The sequence below is a fragment of the Microtus oregoni genome, unplaced genomic scaffold (genome assembly GCF_018167655.1).
Source record: "Microtus oregoni isolate MIOR12 unplaced genomic scaffold, Mior012 000071F_ref0000514, whole genome shotgun sequence".
Taxonomy (NCBI): domain Eukaryota; kingdom Metazoa; phylum Chordata; class Mammalia; order Rodentia; family Cricetidae; genus Microtus; species Microtus oregoni.
Window position 1 is genome coordinate 528,105 of NW_024543978.1, and position 22,805 is coordinate 550,909.

Below are 22,805 nucleotides of genomic sequence, written 5' to 3' on the forward strand. Positions count from 1 at the left end.
CAGCTGAGTCTCCAGTGAGAGAAATTATGATGAAATCACTTTAATGTCCTCACTAAGGAGATACCCCAAGACACCGGTAGGTGGGCTCACCCCACATCTACTCAGTAGTGTCCACACACTCTAGGCTGACAAGGCTGAATGAGGCACAGCCTAGGCATGGGCTGGCCCCTCCGTCAGGTGCTCGTCAGGTGTCAGGGTCACAGCTGTCTTTCTGCCAAGGCAGATGCAGTTGAGTCCCAGGGCTCTGTCCACCATACAGGCAGGGCTGCTAGAACTCTGTCATCTTCCTGTGCGTGTCTGCCTTCCGCCGTTCCCTCTGTAGGCCAGCCTCCTGAGCACGCAGCTGACCCAGCTTCCGCTGTGCTCCCTCCAGCTTCTCCTGCAGATGGGCTGCCGTCGTGCTGTGCCTAGGGAGAGCCTGCTGGTCAGCACCGTCTCTTGGCTCCCACACCAGGCCCCCACTTGCTGTGGCTATGCCTGTCCTCTAATACTCAGACCACCTCAGACTCGGGCTACTCAGGTCAGGTGACCTTTAGTGGGCATCCTGTGGGCACAGCCACTAGAGCCCATACTACCTCAGCTGGACCCCAGACATACCGGCCAGCATTCCGGGTTAGGGCCTCCTGGATGCCCCGGATGTCCCGTTGGGTCCGCTCAATCTTCTCCTCAGTCTGGAAGAGCTGCAGGCTCAGAGCCTGCTTGGCACTTTTACTGGCATGATACATGTCCTTGTTCCTTTTCCCTGGAGTGTCCACCCCAGCATCTGGGGTCCCAGGTGCCTGGCTTTGCAGTTTTTCATTCAGAAAGTCAAACACATTCCGAGGGGGTGGGCGGCACTCAGGTCTACCACCACTCCTCCGACATCTTGGAGGCCTATTGGTCCCAGCCTGGCTTCCCTTTGTTTTCTTCTGCAGTATCTCTGTGCACTGGTCCAGTGATTTCCCTCTAGGCAACACTACAGCATGGATGGGCTCCACCCGGCCTTCTGCATGCCGACCCAAACCTGGGAAAGACAGGGCCTTCTGCCACCTCTGCCAGACTTGGACAGGCTGAGGTAAACCTCCCACCTCAGGGCAGCACACACTCACCCTTGCCAAACTCATAGCCCATCTTGACGAGGAGTTTGGAGCCAATGCCTCGTGTGTGTACCTCCCAACCAGCAAAGGCAGAGCTGCAGGTCCCAGTGTCCACTGTGTTTGGTTCCACCACTGCAGGAGAGAGAGGACTCCAAGTAGTGGGTTCTAGCCAACGCTATGCAAGAACTTAGTTCCTAGGTAGGGCTTTGTCTGGTCTTCTGGTCCCCTCAGATTCGGCACACCTGGCAACTCTGCCTTGAGAGATGGCTACACTGTAACCAAGTTCACTGCTTCAGCCTCCTAACTGCCATGATGGATAGGAGTTCAGAAATCACCAATCACAGCACAGCTTCCCTGAGACATCTTCCTACCTTCATCCTAACCCACCAATCAGAGCTCAGAAATCACCAATCACAGCATAGCTTCCCTGAGACATCTTCCTACCTTCATCCTAACCCACCAATCAGAGCTCAGAAATCACCAATCACAGCATAGCTTCCCTGAGACATCTTCCTACCTTCATCCTAACCCACCAATCAGAGCTCAGAAATCACCAATCACAGCATAGCTTCCCTGAGACATCTTCCTACCTTCATCCTAACCCACCAATCAGAGCTCAGAAATCACCAATCACAGCATAGCTTCCCTGAGACATCTTCCTACCTTCATCCTAACCCACCAATCAGAGCTCAGAAATCACCAATCACAGCACAGCTTCCCTGAGACATCTTCCTACCTTCATCCTAACCCACCAATCAGAGCTCAGAAATCACCAATCACAGCACAGCTTCCCTGAGACATCTTCCTACCTTCATCCTAACCCACCAATCAGAAATCACCAATCACAGCACAGCTTCCCCGAGACATCTTCCAACCTTCATCCTAACCCATCTCTCAAGAAAACTATAATTACCTAGTTTTATTTCCTGAAATCTCTATTTTACTTAGACCCATTTTCCATCTGCCAAGATCTCTTCTGACCTACGTACCAGGCACCCAAGTTCTAAATCTGGGAAGCCATCTGAAGAAGACACCCTTCCCTACACTCTACATCCAGTTACTTCCTCTGACTCCTTGGCAGATACAGCACCAACATTCCCTTCTCTCTGACAGTATGGTGCTATCTTGCTTCAGAGAGTTCTGACTGTTGCATATATGATTGCTGTGTCTGTTTCTTAAAGGCAAAAGTTACTCAGGCCCATCACACACTCTCTGGTCTCTCAGGCCATCTCCTGTACATTACTAAGCAAAGCCAGACTCACTTCATCCCGACAGCTGGGTGCCTGTCTGGGTTATTATCACCAATCTGCTCTACGCCCTCGCCATCCTGGCTTCTGGGCACTGATGGTTTCTGCCATACCTCTGGCATAGCTGGAATCACTTGCGTCACCGCTGTCTGAGTCGGATGACTCTGCAGTCTCAGTGCGCAGAGGAGGCAGGATACTGTCCCCCTCCACCACAGTCTCCTTCAGCAGCAGTGAGTCAAACTTGACAGTATAGTAGCCATTGTCCACATCTAGGGTGACAGAGACAGGCTGTAGGTTAGCAGCTTTGCAGGAAGGAAAGGGGCTTGGGGCAAAGGCAGACTTGCTCCTCTTGGGCCCAGATGAAGTAAAAAAACCAACCCAGAGGTGGAGAATGGCTATAAGAACAGGAAGGATGCTTCAGAAAGGTCCTTATAGGCAATCTCACCAGTGATCCGTGCTGGGTGCCAAAGCCCATCCTGGTGCTTGGCCAGACACGCAGAGCCGGTCTGCAGTAAGCTCAAGTCTGGATCCTGGAAGGGACGCAGCTCATCCACAGAGACTACATGCCCATGGGAAAACCTGTAGATACAACCGCAGGAGACAGTGGCTTAGAAATGGCCCAGCAGGAGCAAGCAAGCCAGAAGCACAAAGACTATCAACAGGGAACTGCCTATAATTGAGTGACATTCAAGAAGTCAAGACAGGCACACCAGCAAAAACATCTACATATCCTTCCTCCCTCCCTCCCTCCCTCCCTCTCTCTTCTTCTTCTTCTTGTTTTTTTTTTTTTTTAAGATTTATTATGTACATAGTGTTCTGCCTGCATATATGCCTGCAGGCCAGAAAAGGATACCAGATCTCATTATGGATGGTTGTGAGCCACCATGTGGTTGCTGGGAATTGAACTCAGGACCTCTGGAAGAACAGCCAGTGCTCTTAACTGCTGAGCCATCTCTCCAGCCCCAAACATCTATATTTTCATACCTATAGATTTGTGCACACATTTCTCTCATATACATATACATTCATATACTCACTCACATATGAATATACAGGTACTCTCATACTTGCTCATGCATATACATACACTTATAAATTTATGCTCATATATACCTGTATATCCATATATACAATATCTCTCACACACATGCATATACTACCATTTAGTTACACACAGTAAACACATTTGTATACATGCTTATAAATGCAGAGAATGTACCCACACATGTACATACACTCTCACAACACAAATGCATACAAGGTACTTACAAACATACATATACTCTAAACCACACCACACACACACGTATACACACTGGAATGTTCTCTTAGGACACACAGGGCTACTGTGGGGAGATGGTCTGTGCTTCTCTCTGCTCTCTAGGTTAGGGTGACAATGTGGCAGAGAGCCTTGCGACTACAGTTCACTGCCTCGCACCAAACATGATGCTCTTGACACTAATATTCAAGGCAGATGTGTTAGATGTTGGGATACACTGAGTTCTCCCTAGGCATGGGCACTTGGAAGGACAAGGCAGGGTGATCATGAGTTTGAGGTCAGCCTGGGCTACACAAAGAGATCCTTTCTCAAAAGCTGAAACAAAAACTAGAAGAACTTAGTTACAATAATGGTGCTGTGTCTTTTATGCATCTGTGCACATGTAAAATTAAAACCAAAACCAAATCTGACAGAAAAGGAAGAGGAAATGTGGAGACACAGAAGACTGCAGCCATGAGCTTTGCCAAATAAAGGCATGAAAAAGCTAACCACCAACTACCATTATATGCCATCATTTCAGACAGGAAGAGCAGCTGAGGAGATTCACTTCTCAGCAGTAATGAGTGCGTAGGGAAAGAAGGAGACAGAACAGAGGAAAGGTCAGAACTTCCACAGCTCACACCCACAGACAGGATTCCAGGGTTACCTCTCTCACCAACCATCTTAGACACACAGCTGAAGGCAGTGCCACCAAAGCACAATGAACACTGGCTAGAAAGTCTTGTCCAGCTGGGAACTGAGGACAAAAGGATGTATCCAAGGGGTTTATCCTGAGTTTGATCCTTGGGGCTCAGAAGGAAAGAATTGATTCCCACAAGCTGTCCTCTGATGTCCATGCTCTCACGGTGACTCATGCAATGCCTCTAAACCATATAAATAAGCATTTCTAAAGGGGGCAAGGGAAATGTCTCAACAACTAAGAACACCAGCTGCTCTTACAGGGCACTTAGGTTCAATCCCCAGCACCCACACGGTGGCTCACAGTCCCAGATGACCGGACACCCTCTTCTGGCCTTCGCAGGCACCAGGCATGCAAGTGGTGCACAGACATACATGCAGGCAAAACATCCATACGCAACAGTGAGAACAGCAAAATATGCTTACAATCAGAAACAGGTGTTTCCAATTTGTACTTTTTAAAAATATTAGTGGTATCATATTAGTGCTCAAAAAGTTTTGGGTTTGAGGGGGCTAGGAAGCTGGCTCAGTGTGTAAGAGTGTTCACTGGGCAAGTGCAAGGACTTAAGTGTAAATCCCCAGTACCCACATAAAAAGAGGACCTGAATGCCTAGAACCCCAGTCCTGTGGAGGAAGACACAGACAGAGGATGCTTGGAACTTGCTATCCAAAAAAGAGAGAGAGAGAGAGAGAGAGAGAGAGAGAGAGCTCCAGGCTGAGAGGCCCTGTCCCAAGGGAATACGGAGGAGGCGACAGAGGACACTCAGTGTCCTTCTCTGCTTGCACACAAAGTTTTTAAAAAAAGTTTTAGATTTTGGAGTATTTCAGATTTTGGATTATCTGGACTAGATGCTCCACTTGTACAATTTTTTTTCCCAACAAGAGCTTCTAAGAAAGAATTTTAAAGAAGTAACAGTGTTTGCAAAGATTTAGCTACAAAAATTATTTTTCATTTTTAAAGATTTATTTAATTTTAATTTATGTGCATGTGACTGCTTGTCTATATGTATATAACATAACAGGTGTGCAGTGCCCTCAGACACCAGTAGGGGGTACTGGATTCCCTGGAACTAGAGTTGGTCCAGAGGCTGAGTTTAGCAGACCTCAAAGGAGACCTGTAAATGGGATATACCTTTAATCCCAGCACTGGGAGGCAGAGGTAGGCAGATCTTTGAATTGGAGGCCAGCATGGTCTACAGAGTGAGTTCCAGGACAGCTGTGGCTACACAGAGAAATCCCTTCTTGAAAAACCAAAACAAACAAACAAACCCACTCATATTTGGTTAAAAAAAAAAACAAAACCAAAAAACCAAAAACATGAGTTTACAAAGCCAAGAAACTTACTGTCTTGGCTACTGTTCTATTGCTGTGTAGAGACACCATGACCCAAGCAACTCTTTTTTTCTCCCCTCTGAGATTAAAGGCATGCAAGCACCTCCTGGCCAAAGCAACTCTTATAAAAAGAAAGCATTTAATTGGGGATATGGTTACAGTTTCAGGGGGTTAGTCCATTAGCGTCATGGAGAAAAGCAGACAGGCATGGCGTTAGAACAGTAACTGATCCACAAGCAGACAGGCAGGCAGGCAGAAAGGGAGAGGGAGAGGAAGAGACAGACAGACAAATAGACAGATACACTAGGCCTGGCTTTTGAAACCTCAAGACCCACCCCCAGGCACACACCTAATCCTTTCCAAATAGTTCATCAACTGAAGCCCCAGTGAGTAAACACAAAATCACATCTAGACAAGTTATAAACTGATAAGGATAGCCCAAAACAGGAACCCTTAAAAATAGCAAGAGGGAGGGGGGTGTTCTTCACATATATGGAAATAACAATTTGACAGATAACTTGTCACTAGAAACCAAGGATGAAGACGTAGTTTAGGAGCATGTGTGGTGTTTGACCCAGCGCGGTGTGTGTGTGTGTGTGTGTGTGTGTGTGTGTGTGTGTGTGTGAAGCTGTCTAAAGCCATCATAAACTATTTGTGACACAGGGCTGCAATAGCTCACTGGCACAGCACTTACCAGCATCACAGGCCCTGAATTCAATCCTCAGTTATCTCCCATCCCAGGGAGAGAAACTATAAAAAGGAATTAGATAGAGATCCTGGAGTTAAAAAAGTATATTAACTGAAAGGAAAAATTCTCCAAAGGAGTTGAAGAGTCAGAAGAAACTTATTTTTAACAAAACCTCAATCATTCGATTTTACCAATAAAGACTTGGAAACAAGATGTTGGGGTTAAAGTGTTCTTGCTCAGAGAGGCAGAGACAGCACCCAGCTGACCTTCCTCCTCCACCAATGTCCCAGAAGCCTTCTCAAAATAAAATGCCCCTCCCTTCTTCTTCGTGTGTGTCTATCTAGCCTCATGAAGTTTTTTCTTAATAATCCTATGTTCACTCCCTGTCAACCGGTTGCTTGCTCCATCTCTTGACATATGATTGACTTTATATAATTCTGTCTACAGTATTCAAGCAGAAAGTGCTTGGATTAAAGGTGTGTGCTGGGGCTGAGCCACACCACAACTAGAAACAGGTTTTTCCAGCAATTAATGCAGCCTCTGGATTCACAGTGTGATCAAGTATCCTGCAACAGAAACGGAACTTGAAGACAGGGCTACAGTACATATCCAACATGAAGACTAGAAAGGGAAGAAAAAGAAAAGGGAGCAGAGTTCAGGGAACCTAGGGGCACACCATCAAACATCATGTGAACCATTACGTGCACACCTGGAGTTCCTGAGGCAGAGAGAGAGCAGCAGAACGATACCTAGAGAGAGATCTCAGTGGCTGAGAACACTTGCTGCATGAGCATGAACAAGAGTTTGGATCCCAGCACTCATGAAACAAGCTGACATCCACATGCAATTCCAGTTCCCAGGGGAGCAGAGACAGGAAGATCTTTGGGGCTTGCTGGCCTGTCTAGGTTGGAACATAAGCTCCACATTCTGTAGTGCTGTTTCATTTGTATTCTAATAAATATCAGAAAAGTCAATCAAACAACCACACTGGCCAGCCTCACAGACCAGGCAGCAACGACACACCTTTAATCCAAGAAGCCACACTAGTTTGCCATAGAAACCAGGCAGTAGTGGTATATGCCCTTAATCCCAGAACTAGAGAGGATTATAAAATGGGAAGAGACAGCTCTCATTCTGAGATTCCTGGAGGCAGGACTGTCATTTCTGATTGAGTTAGAGGTAAGAACCTATGGCTGGCTTCTTTGCTTTTCTGGTCTTCAGGTTGAACCCCAATTTCTGTCTCTGAGTTTTTATTAATCGTGCTTCAGTGTTCAGAAAGAGACCCTCGACTCAAAGGAATAGACAGAGTGATGGCATGATGCCCCCTTCTGGACTCTGACCAGTGTGCAGGGATTATAGACATGTCCATCACACTGGGTTTATACAGCCCCGGGGATAACCAGGGTTTCATGCACGCTAGGGAAGCACTCTATCAATCATGCTACACCCCAGCCCCAGAGAAGCAACTTCTAATAGTAATAATACACAGATGTGAGTCTACCCAGGATCAGAGATTTTTGAAAAAATTATTAAAGATAATTTGGTAGTAATTTAAACTGTTAAAATTTAAGGTATTAACCACATACTAGAGTAACTATTATGGAAATAAAGGGGTTAGAGGGATGGCTCAGCAGTTGAGAACTAGCTGCTCTTGCAGAGAATCTGGGTTCAATTCCAAGCAGCCATAGGCAGTTCACAACTGTCTGTAATTCTAGTCCCAAGGGAGCGAAACCCTCTTGTGGCCTCCGTGGGCACCAGACACACAAGTGATGCACAGAGATATATGCAGTCAAAATACCCATACATATAAAAATTGAAAAATAAAAAAAGAAAATAAAAAGTATGCAGAAAAGTGAACTGGTAAGAGAAAAAGGAAAATAAAGCTAATAGCAATCAAATGGTAGGTAAATAAAAAGACTTAAGATGCACAGAAAACAAACATCCTTCTTCAACAGTCACTACGTTAAACGTTGAGTTAAACACTAGAAGGTGTAGATTAGGAGGTAGACATGGCTCAGTGGTTTAAGAGCACTGGCTGCTCCTCCAGAGGTCATGAGTTCATTTCCCAGGAACCACATGGTGGCTCACAACCATTTATAATGGGATCTGATGTTTTCTTCTGGCATGTAGGTATATGTGCAGATAAAACACTCATATACATAAATAAATAACTAAACAAACAAATAAATAAATCGGTCATTAAAAGAAAAGGGTGCAAGTTAAAGAAATATATTTATTTCAAAATTTTTATTTTATTTTTAATTATGTGTACCTCTACCTGTGTGTGTATTCATGTTGTGGACATGTACATGGAAGTGTAAGTGCTAACAGAAACTAAAGGCCTTGGATCCCTTAAAGCTAGAGTTACAGGAAGTCGTGAGACAACTGACATGTGTGCTAGAAACCAAACGAGTATTCTGTAAGAGCTACACATGCTCTTAGTCAATGAGCCAGCCCTCGTAATAACATGCGTGTATATGCGCACGCGCATGCATGTGTGTGTGTTTGTTTGAGAAGAGGTGTCACATGATGTAGTCCAGGTCGGCATTAAACTCAAGATCCTCTTGCCTCTTCCTCCTAGTGTACAACTAAAACTTGCAGGCATCCTAATTAATGAATGAGTCAAAGAAGAAATCAGGAGATTAGAAAGTGCTTTCGTTGGATGAAAAATAGAGCAGTGGGAAAATTCTCACTCTCTCTGTCTCTGTCTCTCTCTCTCTCTCACACACACACACCAAATAGTAACAAAACTCTACAGACTAAAATCTCTCATAGAAATACTAGCAAATTAAAACAGCAGCACATTAAAACGATTATACACCATTGCTAGGCAAGGGTAGCTGGCTCAGCACATGAAAATCATTCAGTGTAATTTACCACATTTATGAATGAAAGAGAATAAGCAAAACCATCTTAATAATACAAAAGCATATGAAAAAAACTAAACACCCATACACACAAATGATTCAGTCAGCTGTATATATAGATGGGGATGTTCTCCATTTGATATCCATGGGAATCCACAGTTGCTATGCTTGGGCGGCAAGCCCTTCACCTGCTTAGTTATCTTGCTAGCCCAGATCTGGAACCCACAAAAGAATACTTATTAAGTTTTGTGTGTGGGTATGTGCGTAAGTGCAAGCGCCTGTGAAGGTCAGAAGATAGCATCAGATGCCCTGGAACTAGAGTTACAGGCAGTTGTAAGCTGCCCAGTGTGGTTCGTCTGGAAGGACAGTAAGAGCTGATAACTGCTGAGCCACCTCTCCAGCCTCATGATCTTGAATTTTTTTATCCTTCTGACTTAACCACCTAACTACTGAGCCGTATAGCCAACAGGTCCATGAAAATATGATTAGCACACTATGTAAATAAAAAATACAATAAACTGAGCTGGGTGGTGGTGGCACATGCTTTTAATCTTAGCATTTGGGAGGCAGAGGCAGGCGGATCTCTGTGAGTTCGAGGCCAGCCTGGTCTACAGAGCGAGTTCCAAGAAAGGCTCCAAAGCTACAGAGAAACCCTGTCTCGAAAAACCAAGAAAAAAAGAAGTTTTGAGATGGTAATATAAGTTATGATAGAAAATGGTTTAGGTATAAAAATTTGGACTAAGACAGGATAGATAATACAGTACTTTCTCCAAATTTTCCAAATACAAATGAACTGGACATTGTGAATGTAATTCTTACCTGATAATTGTTCTTATTGTATATAGATTTATTATGTTAGAGTTAAAACTTCAATTTTCTTTAGACAAAAAGGGGGAAATGTTGTGGAATATGTATACTGTGAAGATGTGTCACTCTGACTGTTTTAATAAAAAACTGATCAGTCAAAAGCTAGGCGGAGCTCCCAAGGTCCCAATGAGGAGCAGAAGGAGGGAGAACATGAGCAAAGAAGTCGGGACCACGAGGCGTGCACCCACCCACTGAGACAGTGGAGCTGATCTACTGGGAGCTCACCAAGGCCAGCTGGACTGTGACCGAAAAAGCATGGGATAAAACCGGACTCTCTGAACATGGCGAACAATGAGGGCTGATGAGACGCCAAGGACAATGGCACGGGGTTTTGATCCTACTTAATGTGCTGGCTTTGTGGAAGCCTAGCCAGTTTGGATGTTCACCTTCCTAGATATGGACGGAGGGGGGAGGACCTAGGACTTACCACAGGGCAGGGAACCTGGACTGCTCTGTGGACTGGAGAGGGAGGGGGAGAGGAGTGGGGGGAGGGGTACAAGGGTGGGAGGAAGGGGAGAAGGGTGGGAGGAGGGGGAGGGAAATGGGAGGCTGGGAGGAGGTGGAAACTTGTTTTTTGTTTATGTTTTTTTTCTTCTTTTCTTAATAAAAAAAATTATTAAAAAAAAAAAAAAAAAAAAAAGCTAGGCGGAATTTTCAGACACAGAGGATTCTGAGGAGGGCAGAGAAACCAGGAGATGCAGAGGAAGCAGCATGGGCAATACAGAGTAAAAGTGATTGAGTCCATAAAAGAATGAATATTAAAAGAAATAGGTTATTTTAGAAATAAAGCAAAGAGGGGGCTGGAGAGATGGCTCAGCGGTTAAGAGCACGGGCTGCTCTTCCAAAGGTCCGGAGTTCAATTCCCAGCAACCACATGGTGGCTCACAACCATCTGTAACGAGATCTGGCGCCCTCTTCTGGCTTGCGGGCATACATGGAGGCAGAATGTTGTATACATAATAAATAAATCTTTAAAAAAAAAAAGAAAAGAAATAAAGCAAAGAGGGGCTGGAGAGATGGCTCAGAGGTTAAGAGCATTGCCTGCTCTTCCAAAGGTCCTGAGTTCAATTCCCAGCAACCACATGGTGGCTCACAACCATCTGTAATGGGGTCTGGTGCCCTCTGCTGGCCTGCAGGCATACACACAGACAGAATGTTGTATACATAATAAATTAATAAAAAAAAAAATATATATATATATATGAAATATAGCAAAGAATAACAAACCAGCCTACTTTCCACAACCGCAGAGAACCTAGACAACAAAGATCCTAAGAGAAAAAAATATATGGATCTGCCTAGGAAGGAGAAAAAGACGAGATCTCTTGAGTAAATTGGGAGCATGAGGGGCAGGTGAGAGGGTGGAAAGGGGAGAGTGGAGGAAGGAAGGGGAGTGGGGAAAAATGTATAGCTCAATTAAAAACAAGAAAAGAGAAAAAAGATATAGGTTAATGTAAGTTATTAGAGCTAGTTAGAAACAAGCCTAAGCTATCAGACAAGCTTTCATAATTAATAGTAAATCTCCATGTCATTATTGGGAGCCAACAGTCCAGACAAAAAAGTTCAACTACACCTGTCAAGAAAGGATCCCCCAAAGATAGGGCTGGGGCAGGGTTTTGCCTTCATCTTTTCAGGAGAATGAGTAAGGGATCCAGAAACCACTGGACAACTGAAACATCTGAAGAAGGAGGATGGGTCAACGAGAGAAAATGTCCCAAGAGAAAAGAGCAAATAGGCTTGTTGGGAACAGGCACAAAGCACCTTATCTCAAGTATTTTCATTTTGATTTCAGACTCAAGTTTACCTGTAGGGTAAAACAAAATTCAGGCTCACAGGTCCTGGGTGAGCTGGAAACCTACGAATAGCGGACCCCCATGTCTTTAAACTATACAAACAGTTGTTATGCATGTTAATTTTCTAAAAGCATTATGGCTGTTCCCAACAGCAGAAAGAACAAATGAGTCTGATTGGCTGGACTGAAAGTCTTGCAGTATATATCAGTTGACAATGAAGGAGAAGGAAAAGCTCTCTTTCTGGAATGACGGCAGAGGAGGAAGCATCTGGGTGCTTTCTCTGCCTCTCTGAGCTAGCAGGTTTTCACCCCAGCATCTGCCTCCCAAGTGTTTATTTATAAAACTGAATGATAGAGACTCAGTTAAAAATAACATACCTCCTGATAAATGCATTGCCCCTAGTCTTACTGATAGGGCTGGAACATAGTTTGTGCCAGAGATGTGATCTGGTTGCTCATATACTGGAGTCACAGCAACAAATGTGGGCCTTTAGCACACAAGTTAACTGATGATTCTTCAATAAAGAGCAAGGGCAGGAGAGGCCTGGAGAAGTGTATAAATTGCTAGATTCAGGTGCAATCAGGTTTAGAAAATGGACAGTGTTGAACGGTGATGTCTACACGAGTGACACGAGAGGTAAGCTACAGAAACACAAGAAGCACTTGATATTCCAGCACTCGGGAGGTAGAGACAGGCAGATCTCTGAGTTTGAGGCCAGCCTGGTCTATAGAGTAAGTTCCAGGACAGCCAGGGCTACACAGAGAGACCTTGGCTCAAAAACAAAAACAAACAAAAAAGAACACACACAAAAAAAAAACCCACCAACAACAAAAAACTCAAAACAAAACACAGATAAGATTTAACTTGTGAAAGATGCTTTCAAGTAGTCTAGTGGGGAGAAGTAGGGTAAATAATTAGCAAGAGATTATGAGTTTGAAAACATACATAATCAAACTATGGGAATAGTTTAAGAAAGTAAACTAAGTAAATATGGAAGCTGTGGATGAGAATAATGTGTGGAGTAGTTGGCTGCCTGGTATGTTGGAGGTCCTGGTTCTGTCCTCAGTATAACCATAAATTTTTTTTTAAAAAGTTCAGAGTCGGGGATGTAGCCCAGGAGAAGTGGTGGCCTCCATCTGTAATCCCAGCACCTGGAAAGTGGAAGTTGGAGGATGAGGAGTTGAAGGCCAGTCTGGGATACCTGCTGCCTCAAAGAAAAAACGTTTTAGCCTGAAGAAGAATATTGATGATGGGCTGCCTCATCTTTTCAACACAAGCCCTCTTGAGCTTGATTTATGCAAGAAAATCTAAGCCGGATGGTGGCGACACACGCCTTTAATCTGAACACTCGGGAGGCAGAGGCAGGCAGATTTCTGAGTCTTGAGTACAGAGCAAGTTCCAGGGATGCCAGGGCTACACAAAGAAACTCTATATCCAAAATAAAAAATAAATAAAAATTAAAGGAAGGAAGGAAGAAATTCTAAGTAAGCACACGAAGACCACTTTTGTAAAAGCCTGACAGCTACCTGAAGCTCGCCTTTCTATCAGTTCTCAGGGGTGAACAAGTAGTGAAGGCGCAGGCCACAGTGGTGGTCCTGCGTGAGTGCTCCTCATTGCTAGTAGCTTTAGTAGATGGCTTTACCTGCAGTTTTCCTTGAAGCGACACTTTCCCTCCAGGAAGAAAGGGCAGGGCTTCAGGGACTTGTGGGTAGGGTACAGGTAGAGTACGCGAACACATGCCGAACCATCTTCTGCCTCTTCAGTGCCCACAACCATTGCGTTGTGGTACTCTAGAGTGCCCCATGAGCTGTGGTAAGGGGCATTCACTTTAGCACCGCTCAGCTCCTCCTGATCTGGGTCCTCCTCATCTTCCTCCTGTGCAGGGGAGGTGGGTCCCGGCCGCACCTCGCTCCCAGTGACCGTCTCCGAGTCATCCCCGGGGGCGACGGGCGCCTCCACTTCCTCCGCTATAGCCTTCTGGAAAGCCAAGTACTCAGCATCCTCCTGCGCTGGGTGCTCCTGGTCCACTGTAGCCAGCAGCTTGCTCTTCCTGACCGACAGCAGACTGGCCTCGGTGAGCTCTATCAGTTCCTTCAGATCGCTCTGCAGCTGGCGCAGGTCTGCCAGCTCGGAGGCGTCCAGGCCAGCACCAAGGGCCAGCTCTACCTGCCGAAGCTGGGCCCGGTAGGTCTGCAGGGCAGTCTCCAAGTTGTCCTCGTCCATCCCTGCCCGCGCAGGCTAGCTCCGGAACCGCGAAGGCAGACGAGACCAGAAGGAAGAGTAGTCAGCAGAGCTCAGGACGACACTTCCCCGCAACCGCTCGAGAGCCTGGGGAGAACCTCAGCTCTGCCAAGGTGGGGAACCACAAGTATCCCACCGCGTCCTCTGCGGTCCGCAGCCCCGCCTCCCGCCGGCGCCGGCAGCCTCCGAGGGCTTCCGGCCTCGCCAGTAAAGCCCTCGCTCCAGCCTTCCGCCTGCCACAGGCACTTCCGCCCGGGAGCTGATGCTGCCGGAAGTGGCCGCGTTCCGGAGCTGCCAGGCTGGGGCGCGCGGGGGCCGCTGGGATATGGTTCCGCCCGTACTTGGGCCGCCGGTCTGTGTCCCGTCCGGCACCGCGCGGGGGCAACGTGAGGTCGGTGGGGCTTGCAGCGAGGCGTCGGCGGCTGAGGCTCTCGGATCTGAGCAGGTGGAGGTGGGTTTCAGCCAGGCTGAGGAACCCGGGTTCCAAAATCCTACGGGAGGGGACGGAAACGACCTCGGCGGCTGGTTCCGAGGCTCTGTGGACCCGGCAGCGGCGGGGTTCCGAAGCCGGCCCACGGCAGAAGCGCTGCCTCTTGTGAGCACCCTAGACTCTGGTCGCTGGCTTAGGACCTGCGACAGTCGTAGTTCCTAGTGCTGAGTGGAGGGTCCGGAAAGAGGAGCCTTAGGAAGGCAGAGCAGGGTAGGCCGCGGCGGGTTTTTCAGGGCTGATGGTGTATTCCGAAGTGGGAGTGACCCAGTTTAGAGCAGGTGGTCGGCGGTGGAGGCGGGGTCGGGAATCTTATAAAACAGGGCGCAAGGAGTCATGAGCCACGCCACGAGGCTCCACATTTGAAAGCTAGCTGGATAGACGACGGACCACCGATGAAGCGGGCCCGAGGTTAATGCCCCCGGTACACACCTTGACGTTTCTCAGGGTGCCAGGGCAGGATGTATACGCTGCTTTCGGGGCTGTACAAGTACATGTTCCAGAAGGACGAATACTGCATCCTGATCCTGGGCCTGGACAATGCTGGGAAGACAGTAGGTGCCTATTCCATAACCAAGTCCTATTCCCTGCCTTATGTTTTCTTCTTTGGAAATCTAACCCCCACCCAAGACTACAGGTTAGTTGCCACCAGCCTCCCAAAGAGCATTCAACAGGCAGAGGTTCGTTTGCATGTGTTTGTGTATGTATGTGAAAGCCCAGAGTTGCCCAAAGTGTGTGGGTGTGGAGGCCTGAATTTTCCCAAAGCGTATGGGTGCGAAGGGATATTTAGGAAAGACACCAGAAAACTGCTTTAGCTGCCACTATAACCATCTCTTTTTCTTTCCTCAGACCTTCTTGGAACAATCAAAAACACGGTTTAACAAGAACTACAAGGGGATGAGTCTATCTAAAATCACCACCACCGTGGGTCTAAACAGTAAGGGGGCACCTTAGGCATATGAATTTAGGGGTCCCTTAGAGGTGGGTGCTGCAGGCTCCACAGCCCAGCTGGCCAGTGGCCAGATCCCTGTCTCTCCATTCTCTGGGATTGGTACCCGAAGGGTTTGCCTTATCCCAGGAAGAGCTGGGACTTTCTGTGTAAAGACTAAGGTCAGGGGCTAGCTCATTCTGTCCTTTCCCCAGTTGGCACAGTGGACGTGGGGAAGGCTCGTCTCATGTTCTGGGACTTAGGTGGGCAAGAAGAGCTGCAGTCTTTGTGGGACAAGGTAAGACAAACTCTGCTTCCTGCTGTCTTTCTCTGGATGGCTTCTCTTAGCCTCTTCTTCAGTGAGCGTGCCTGTTGTCCACATTTACTCTGAAGATTTTCTCTTTTTAAAAAATTACTTTTGATTGGGGGTAGAGGATTATCACAGCATACATGTAGAGGTCAGAGGACAAGTTTGTAGAGTCTGTTTTCTGACATTTACATGGGATCCAGAGATCAAACTCAGATTGTCAGGCTTGCATAGCAAGCACCTTTACCTGCTGAGCCATTTCGTTGGCCCTGTCCAAAGGTTTTCTCTTCAGTCCTATCCTAGGTTGCTTTCTGTCTCACTCTGGCAAAACCCGGAGTCAGAATCAACATAGAAGTGGTACCAGAGAAGCTCCCATAGGCAACCTAGCCTTTTCCTGACGAGGCCACTGTCAATCCCAAAGAAAGAAGCATTGCTCACCAGGGAAGTCAGTGTAGAGTCCTGACTGGGGAACTCTATAACCTATGTCCTTAGAGGCAGACAGAAATGGCAGAGATCATATATAGGGAGTGTACAAATCTTTTGTTTCCTGGTGAATCTGTCTACCTCATTCTAGCTTCTCATGGTTCTTCCAGATGGTCTCTTTCCCATCTGAGAAGGATTTTCTCAGAAGCAGATAGCACCTGCCTCTTCTTTGGGCATTGTTTTAGACTTCTCTCTATATACATTCCTACGCTAGCGTCTCCTCCACCCAGCCTATGCCAGGTACTAGGTCTAGCACTGTGTAGAACAAGCCCTGACTTTCCTTCAGTGGTCTCCTGCCCTGTGAGTTGGCACGGTTATCTGGTGCAGCCCCGTGCTGTGGTACAGGTGCTTCGGCTACTGTCATGCTTCCCAGCAGCCATATATTACAACCGAAGGCCAGTTTTGCTCCCAGTTCTTTCCTGGGCTTCCCTAAGGTGTTTCTTCTTGCTATTACTTATCCTATATGCAGAAGGTCTCTGATGGCCACCAGGTTGGACAGAGAGGACAAGCCTCTTTAGGGGGCAGTGATGTAAATTGGCACCTCCAAACATGAGACACAGGTGGGGAATCAAATCAATGACCATCTTGTCACAGGTTAGGTCATGAAGTGGACAGTGAGATGCAGAGTATGTGTATTGGGGTCATCACCAGGATGGTGGCAGAGAGGGAACTTAGCAGAGCCGGCTAGGACCCCAAGCCTTCCATCTTCTAAGTCACCAGTCACTGCTCTTTGCGATGGACAGCCAGAGTGATTTTCTGTGCACTGCTTAGATATGTACCCCACATTGGGAGGCCCCTTCCAGGAGGAGGGTAGACAGCAACCTTGTCAGCTGACCATGATGTGACTTCCTGATGGCTGATTGAGTCACCTGTCATCCTGTCTCCGGTCAATCAGGGGCAGTTTTCTTTGAGCAAATGGAGCCCACCCAGTGTGCCCACTAGGTAGCCATGTTTGGCTCTGCTGGGCTTGTTGCTTTGGTGGACAGGACCCACTTTCCCTTACCCTTGATCCCTATAGTACTTGGGGTTGTAAAGATGTGCAGCAGAGTTGCTTCTAGATTACTAGGAGGGTCAGGAAGAGGGCCTCGTCTTACCTTGGTTCCTGGATGCTGTGTCCTGGCCTGAACGTAGCACCTTAGGAAGGTTTCTCATCCTGGTATTCTGCAATAGTGCTACCACACGGGCACTGTGGCCCAATGCTGTCTGTCCTGCTAGGGCGACAGGCTGTGTTTTTGTGACTTGAGTCTCCTCTGCTGAAAGGAAAGTCAGTTGACATATGACTGTGGCCCAGTGTCTCATGTCGTTGCTAAGGAGACATGCTTGTATTCTGGTTCCCCCTGACTTTCTTAAGAGATGATATTTCGTAGGACTTAGCCATGCTGCCCAATCAAGTGAAGTGCCTAGCAGGGGCTCTGTTGGCCTTGGTGAACGGTACCTATACTGATAAGTTTTTGGTCTGCCACTCAGTCTAGCACACCACCACCAATGGGTCAGTTGCTCTTGACATTGCTCTGGTGAACCCTGAGATAGAAACCAGTCACCATGTCGCTGCTTCATTTGCCTTCCTTAGGCTTTGGTACCTACTCTGCTGACCGAGCAGAGTGCTTTTGTCCATAGATCTGTGCACATACCAGGCTTATATCACTTCTCACACAAGCAGACCAAGTGGGCTATCTGTCTCTGGTCTGTCCCATGTCTAGCTAAGAGTGTTTCCTTCTGCTGGTTATGCAGGTCTCTTTGCCCCTCCCCCAGCGCACATTCATAGCCACAGGTGTGACTTCTCAGCTGAGGTTAGTATGCCTCTCTCATCTCTCTGGCAGCTGTTGGACCTCATGCCTGTGGATGTGATGGGTGACTCTAAGTCTTGTGCCTAATCACATAAGACGTTCCTGACGACCTCTGGAACTAGTGCTGCCTGCTGACTCACTGGGCTTGCTGTAACCCTTATATCATCCACTGTTATCATAAATGCCTCTACAGTAGGACCTGCCTGCTCTCAGGCCTCTAGCAATAGGCTAACCCACTGTCTTGCCTTGAGAGCTAGCAGCTTCTGTGCCAGACCCTTTGCAAGGTTGGAGCTATTTGGATGAGTCTGGCTACAAAGCCCTGCAGAAAGGACCTGGGACTGGCCTTTAGTACTCCATGGGAAATGCGAGTAGGAAGGGAGTTTTACTGACTTGGGTGTAGTGTTCCTTTCTTACTTGTCATACAACCTCAGTGGTATACATCCTACCCTGTCTGTAGCACATTATTTTACCAGTCAGTGTTGACTTCTCCCAGTGTGATCCTGATATGAAGTGGCAAGTGTATGCTGTTTGCCCCATATTGACAGGCATTATTTTTCTGATTGGCATAGGAGCTCATACAATGTCTTCATCCCTACGCTTACTTTGCCCCATCTGTTTTCCTTAGGAGTGCTGTCCATTCCTCACCCTTGTTGTTGGAAACCTACGTCTAACCTGAGATCAGTACTGTCATTTTTGTTCAGGCAGGATAGCTTCCTAGGCAGTGCTGACCTCAGCCGTGAGCCTCTTAGCTTCGCAACCTCTAGCTCTGTCTCTTACCCTTTACTCAGCATGGGCAGCAGGTGAGTTCTCAAGAGCAGCCCGTGAGCAGGAGGAAGTAGATGAACCTGCCAGAACCAGCGAGCCTTCCTCAAAGGTGCAATGTTATCTCTACCACTAAATTAGCCCCAGAACGCTTCCTTGCAAGTCTTCCCACTGGGTTGTGCCAATTTTTTCATTGTGGGCCTGGGATAGCAAAGTTTTCACCACTCCCTCTTGTGGGCCTCTTCTGGTGGTTGTGATACAAGGTCTCACCTGTAGCCCCCACTCCCTCTTCTTCCTTCTAGTACTATGCAGAGTGCCATGGTGTCATCTATGTCATTGACTCCACTGATGAGGAGAGACTGTCAGAATCCAAAGAGGCATTTGGTGAGTGTGGCATGGCCACTCGAGGAGGGAGAGAAAGATGGGAAGACCTACATCTAGGGAATCGTGTGGGGAGGGGCACACCAAGGGGTGTGTACCAGTCTAATCTGGATCCTCCCTCATCTGGAACTTTCCTTAAGGGAGGCTGGGCTTACACCTGATGCTAATGCCAAAAAACGCCTCAGTTGTGTTGCTCGGGCTGTCTAGTTTGTGAGGGAAAGGGTGGAAGGGAGCTGTCTGCACACACCTTTGGGCCTGGGCAGAGCCTGCAGTCACAAACAGGATACAGGGTGCAAGGCACCACCTCTCCTGCTTTCCTCAGAGAAGGTGGTTTCGAGTGAAGCATTGGACGGTGTCCCCATCCTGGTGTTGGCCAACAAGCAGGATGTGGAGGTGAGCCCCACAAAGCTGCTGTAGGGCCTCTATTGCCACTGTAAAGAAAGTGACTTGTATGCCTCCAGATTCCAGAACCTAGTGTCTCTACCTTCCATCCCAACCTCTCTCTGCCCTTCTTGGGCCCCTCCTTCACACCCTTAGGATCCCCACCTTTCCAACTTCAGTTCCTTTCTTGGTGTCACGAGCTGCCACCAGGCATGTTCCTACTAGAGGTTCTTACAGTCAAGAGTGCAGATCCATCTTCTTTCCCAAGGGAGGACCAGGGGCTCGTGTCTGTGGGCATCCCCAGGGATTCTGGGAGTAAGGGGCCTAGAGCAAGACCTGGGAGAAAATTCTGGGTTCAAAGAAGTGGAGTGGTGGGCATTAGAGATGGCTCAGAGATTAAGAGCATGTATGCCCTTCCAGAAGACCCGAGTTTGAGTCCAGCACCCATGTCAGGTGGCTCACAGCCATCTGGGATTGCAGCTGCAGGGGATCTGACACCTCTAGCCTTAGTAGATACCTGTTCTCGTTTGTACATACCCCACCCCGACACATTCCTATAGATAATAAAAAACAAATCTTTAGCTTTTAAAGTGGGAGTGGAGGGGAAAGACAATGGGCATCTTCTGAGACGAGGTGCTACTTCCCTTTGGACTTCTGGCCACACAAAGTTCCCACCATCTTACAAAAGGGGTTCTATACAGAAAGAACCATGGAGGACATGGTAGCAACCAGTAGCTAGAGGGCCAAGGAAGCTTCATTTTTCTGCGGCCCTATGTATCTACCTAGTTACATCTAACATGACCTGTTCTCTGTTCATTTTCCTGAGGACTTCCCCCCACTCCATCTCTGTCCCAAAACTAGTAATAGAGGTCTCCGGTACTTGGTTAAGGAACTCGGGGCATTTCCTTAGATGGAAAGGGGAACAGAGAAGCCACTGAATACTACCAAGGCTTCTCAACCCCAGGACCCTGGACCCTTCCTCACTTGGCACTAGAGCTCCTGACTTAGTTCAATGTTGTGCTGATAGATGCTCTGGGGGTTGTTCTTGGGGGAGGTATGGGATGTTCTCTTGAGAGCTGTGTGTAGGTTCCCTAAAGCCCTGGGCAAAGCCGTCCACAGTAGACTTGGACCAGGTGCAGCAGGCTCACCTCTACTGAGGGACTGTGGCCTTCCTGAAGCCCAAGTGAACAAACAAGCTGGATGGAGCTAGGTGGTGGAAGTATCTCAGAGTCTCGCCTCCCGTCAGACCTGCCTCTCCATTCCTGACATCAAGACTGCATTCAGTGACTGTACCTGCAAGATTGGCCGACGAGACTGTCTAACCCAGGCCTGCTCTGCTCTCACGGGGTGAGTTGAGGCCTCACTCTCTAGAGTTCTCAGGACCAAGGCTAGCCCTGCCTCACACATACTGTCTCCACAGAAAAGGAGTTCGAGAGGGCATCGAATGGATGGTGAAGTGTGTCGTGAGGAACGTTCACCGGCCACCACGGCAGAGGGACATCACATAAGCAATGCCAGCTTTGCAGTCTTGGGACTATTCATCCCTGGTGTTGGAAGAGTACTGCTGGCTGTGTGCCTGCTGGCTGTGTGCCACCGATGCTGGGGTTGAGCTGGCTGTGTTTGTTCATTCATTTATTCGCTTTATGTTTTCTCTAAGACAAACTTTTCTCTGTGTCTGGAAAATGTAGGTATCCAGAGACAAATGGGGGGCACACAAGTCATCCAGCTCTAGATGCCCTACCTCCCATTCCACCCCATTCCAGATCTGGGACCCTCCCAAACCTGTAAGGAGGGGTTGGGGTGAGGCTACCCCTAGGTTTGCCTGTTGGCTCATTCCAAAGTGGAGTTTGAGGGCATCCTGCTTGAAATGGGAGGTCTGTTTCTGGCAGCTACTTTGTCCAGCTTGCCCATGTAAAAGGTGGGAATGGCCAGGGCTAATCCCCACTTGGAGAAAGACTTAGCCCACATTCCAGAGGCCAGCATGGCCCCTTGTTGTTTTGTTTGGAGTTGAGTGTGAGACAAGAGTTTTTTGTAACCCATGTTAACCCAGAACCCTTTGCCTCCTTCCCTGTACCTGTGGGAATTATAGGTATGGGGGCACCACACTCACCTTTCCACTAGGTTTTGATACAGTCTCAAGACAGGGTTCAGTAGACCTGCCTGGGAAGTCTGACTTCCCTTATTCTCTCTGATTTATCTCCAAAGGAGAAAGCTGATCTAGAAATCTCGCTGAGTGTACACTTCAGTGCTCCCATACTCAGGTTGTGTGGTGTCCTGAGGGCACACCTTTCACCAGGTTATTAGGTGTTGCTATAGCTAGTGCAGGTGGGCTCGGTCCCTACAGGGTCCACATGAGTGAAGTGCTGGATGGGTGTGAGGTGCGGATTCCTGGGGGGCAGCAGTCCTGCCCACTAAGCCTACTAGGTTAAATTCTTCCTCATGTGGCCAGGATAAGGTTGTAAAATAAAAAGTGTCTCCTGTCCAATCATCCCTTCCAGCAGTTAAACACTGGTTCCCCACTGTCTGGTGATTATAGCCAGAAGCTGCTGCCCTAGAATGCCTGCTGAGCAGGAGCTCCCAGGGAGGTTTGTAGCTGTGGCTAAGCCTTGGGTTCAAGACCTAGTGGCTCCTCGTCCAAGGTCATCCTCTTCAAGGGGGGTTGGGAGGAGTGGCTGAGAAGGTGAATCAGGAAGAGGGCAGTGGGTACTCTGATTCAAGGAGAGGTCCTATCCCATAGGTCTCCTATGAGCTGAGTTGAATCCTTCCTAGAGGATTCTCCTGGAAATTAAAGAATAGGCTGCTCATAAGATGGACAAACCAAGGGGAAGTCTAGCATTGGGCATCAGACATTCAAGATGTCTCTCTGGCCACCTCCCCTCAATTCTCTGAACATTGAGCAAGATTAGGAGCTTCATGGAGTGACCTTTGGGACAGAGCTGCAAATTGAGAACAGCTATCTTTCTGAAATGAATAGCTTTATAAAAAGTCCAGAACTTGGAAGGCAGAGGCAGGCATATCTCTGAGTTCAAGGCCAGCCTAGTCTACAGAGTGAATGCCAGGGCTGTTAAACAGAGAAACCTGCCTCAGAACAGCAAAAAATGAAGAGGTGTCAGGTTAGGGTGACATTGATTGGGAGCATAGAATAAAGTCCTATATACAGTGCAGAGTTAGCCAGTCACAAGAAAATTGTTGCATTAGCAGCTCTACAGATGAGGCATCTT

The 22,805-nt window shown here is 47.6% G+C and overlaps 2 protein-coding genes across 5 annotated transcripts; one reads left to right on the forward strand and one right to left on the reverse strand.

The window, feature by feature from the left end:
• Positions 1-43: 43 nt before the first annotated feature.
• Zgpat (zinc finger CCCH-type and G-patch domain containing) lies at positions 44-14,289 on the reverse strand. Its single transcript, XM_041641820.1, has 6 exons — positions 13,470-14,289; positions 2,769-2,902; positions 2,437-2,592; positions 1,089-1,208; positions 598-1,003; positions 44-407 (listed from the first exon to the last, which is right to left on the reverse strand). The coding sequence occupies exons 1-6, from the start codon at positions 14,048-14,050 to the stop codon at positions 269-271; spliced, it is 1,536 nt and encodes a 511-aa protein (XP_041497754.1). The 5' UTR covers positions 14,051-14,289; the 3' UTR covers positions 44-268.
• Positions 14,290-14,370: 81 nt separating this feature from the next.
• On the forward strand, positions 14,371-22,069 carry Arfrp1 (ADP ribosylation factor related protein 1). 4 transcript variants are annotated; one of them, XM_041641823.1, is made up of 8 exons: positions 14,373-14,519; positions 15,003-15,109; positions 15,405-15,492; positions 15,699-15,781; positions 19,125-19,206; positions 19,526-19,596; positions 20,831-20,931; positions 21,005-22,069. In XM_041641823.1, the coding sequence occupies exons 2-8, from the start codon at positions 15,017-15,019 to the stop codon at positions 21,090-21,092; spliced, it is 606 nt and encodes a 201-aa protein (XP_041497757.1). In that variant the 5' UTR covers positions 14,373-14,519; positions 15,003-15,016; the 3' UTR covers positions 21,093-22,069. The 4 variants fall into 4 exon arrangements, 3 of the variants coding, with proteins under 3 accessions (XP_041497757.1, XP_041497758.1, XP_041497759.1); XM_041641824.1 differs by having other exon boundaries at positions 14,426-14,519; positions 15,003-15,113; XR_005973391.1 differs by lacking the exon at positions 19,526-19,596 and having other exon boundaries at positions 14,371-14,519.
• Positions 22,070-22,805: the final 736 nt, after the last annotated feature.

Bases quoted from the DNA above. Each gene is read 5' to 3' on its own strand.
- Arfrp1 (XM_041641823.1), top strand. From the start codon at position 15,017: ATGTATACGCTGCTTTCGGGGCTGTACAAGTACATGTTCCAGAAGGAC. The intron at 15,110-15,404 runs GTAGGTGCCTAT...TTCTTTCCTCAG, and splicing joins TGGACAATGCTGGGAAGACA to ACCTTCTTGGAACAATCAAA. The intron at 19,207-19,525 runs GTGAGTGTGGCA...TGCTTTCCTCAG, and splicing joins AGAATCCAAAGAGGCATTTG to AGAAGGTGGTTTCGAGTGAA.
- Zgpat (XM_041641820.1), bottom strand. From the start codon at position 14,050: ATGGACGAGGACAACTTGGAGACTGCCCTGCAGACCTACCGGGCCCAG. The intron at 2,593-2,768 runs GTGAGATTGCCT...CTGTCACCCTAG, and splicing joins GCACCCAGCACGGATCACTG to ATGTGGACAATGGCTACTAT. The intron at 1,209-2,436 runs GTATGGCAGAAA...TCTCTCCTGCAG, and splicing joins TGATTCCAGCTATGCCAGAG to TGGTGGAACCAAACACAGTG.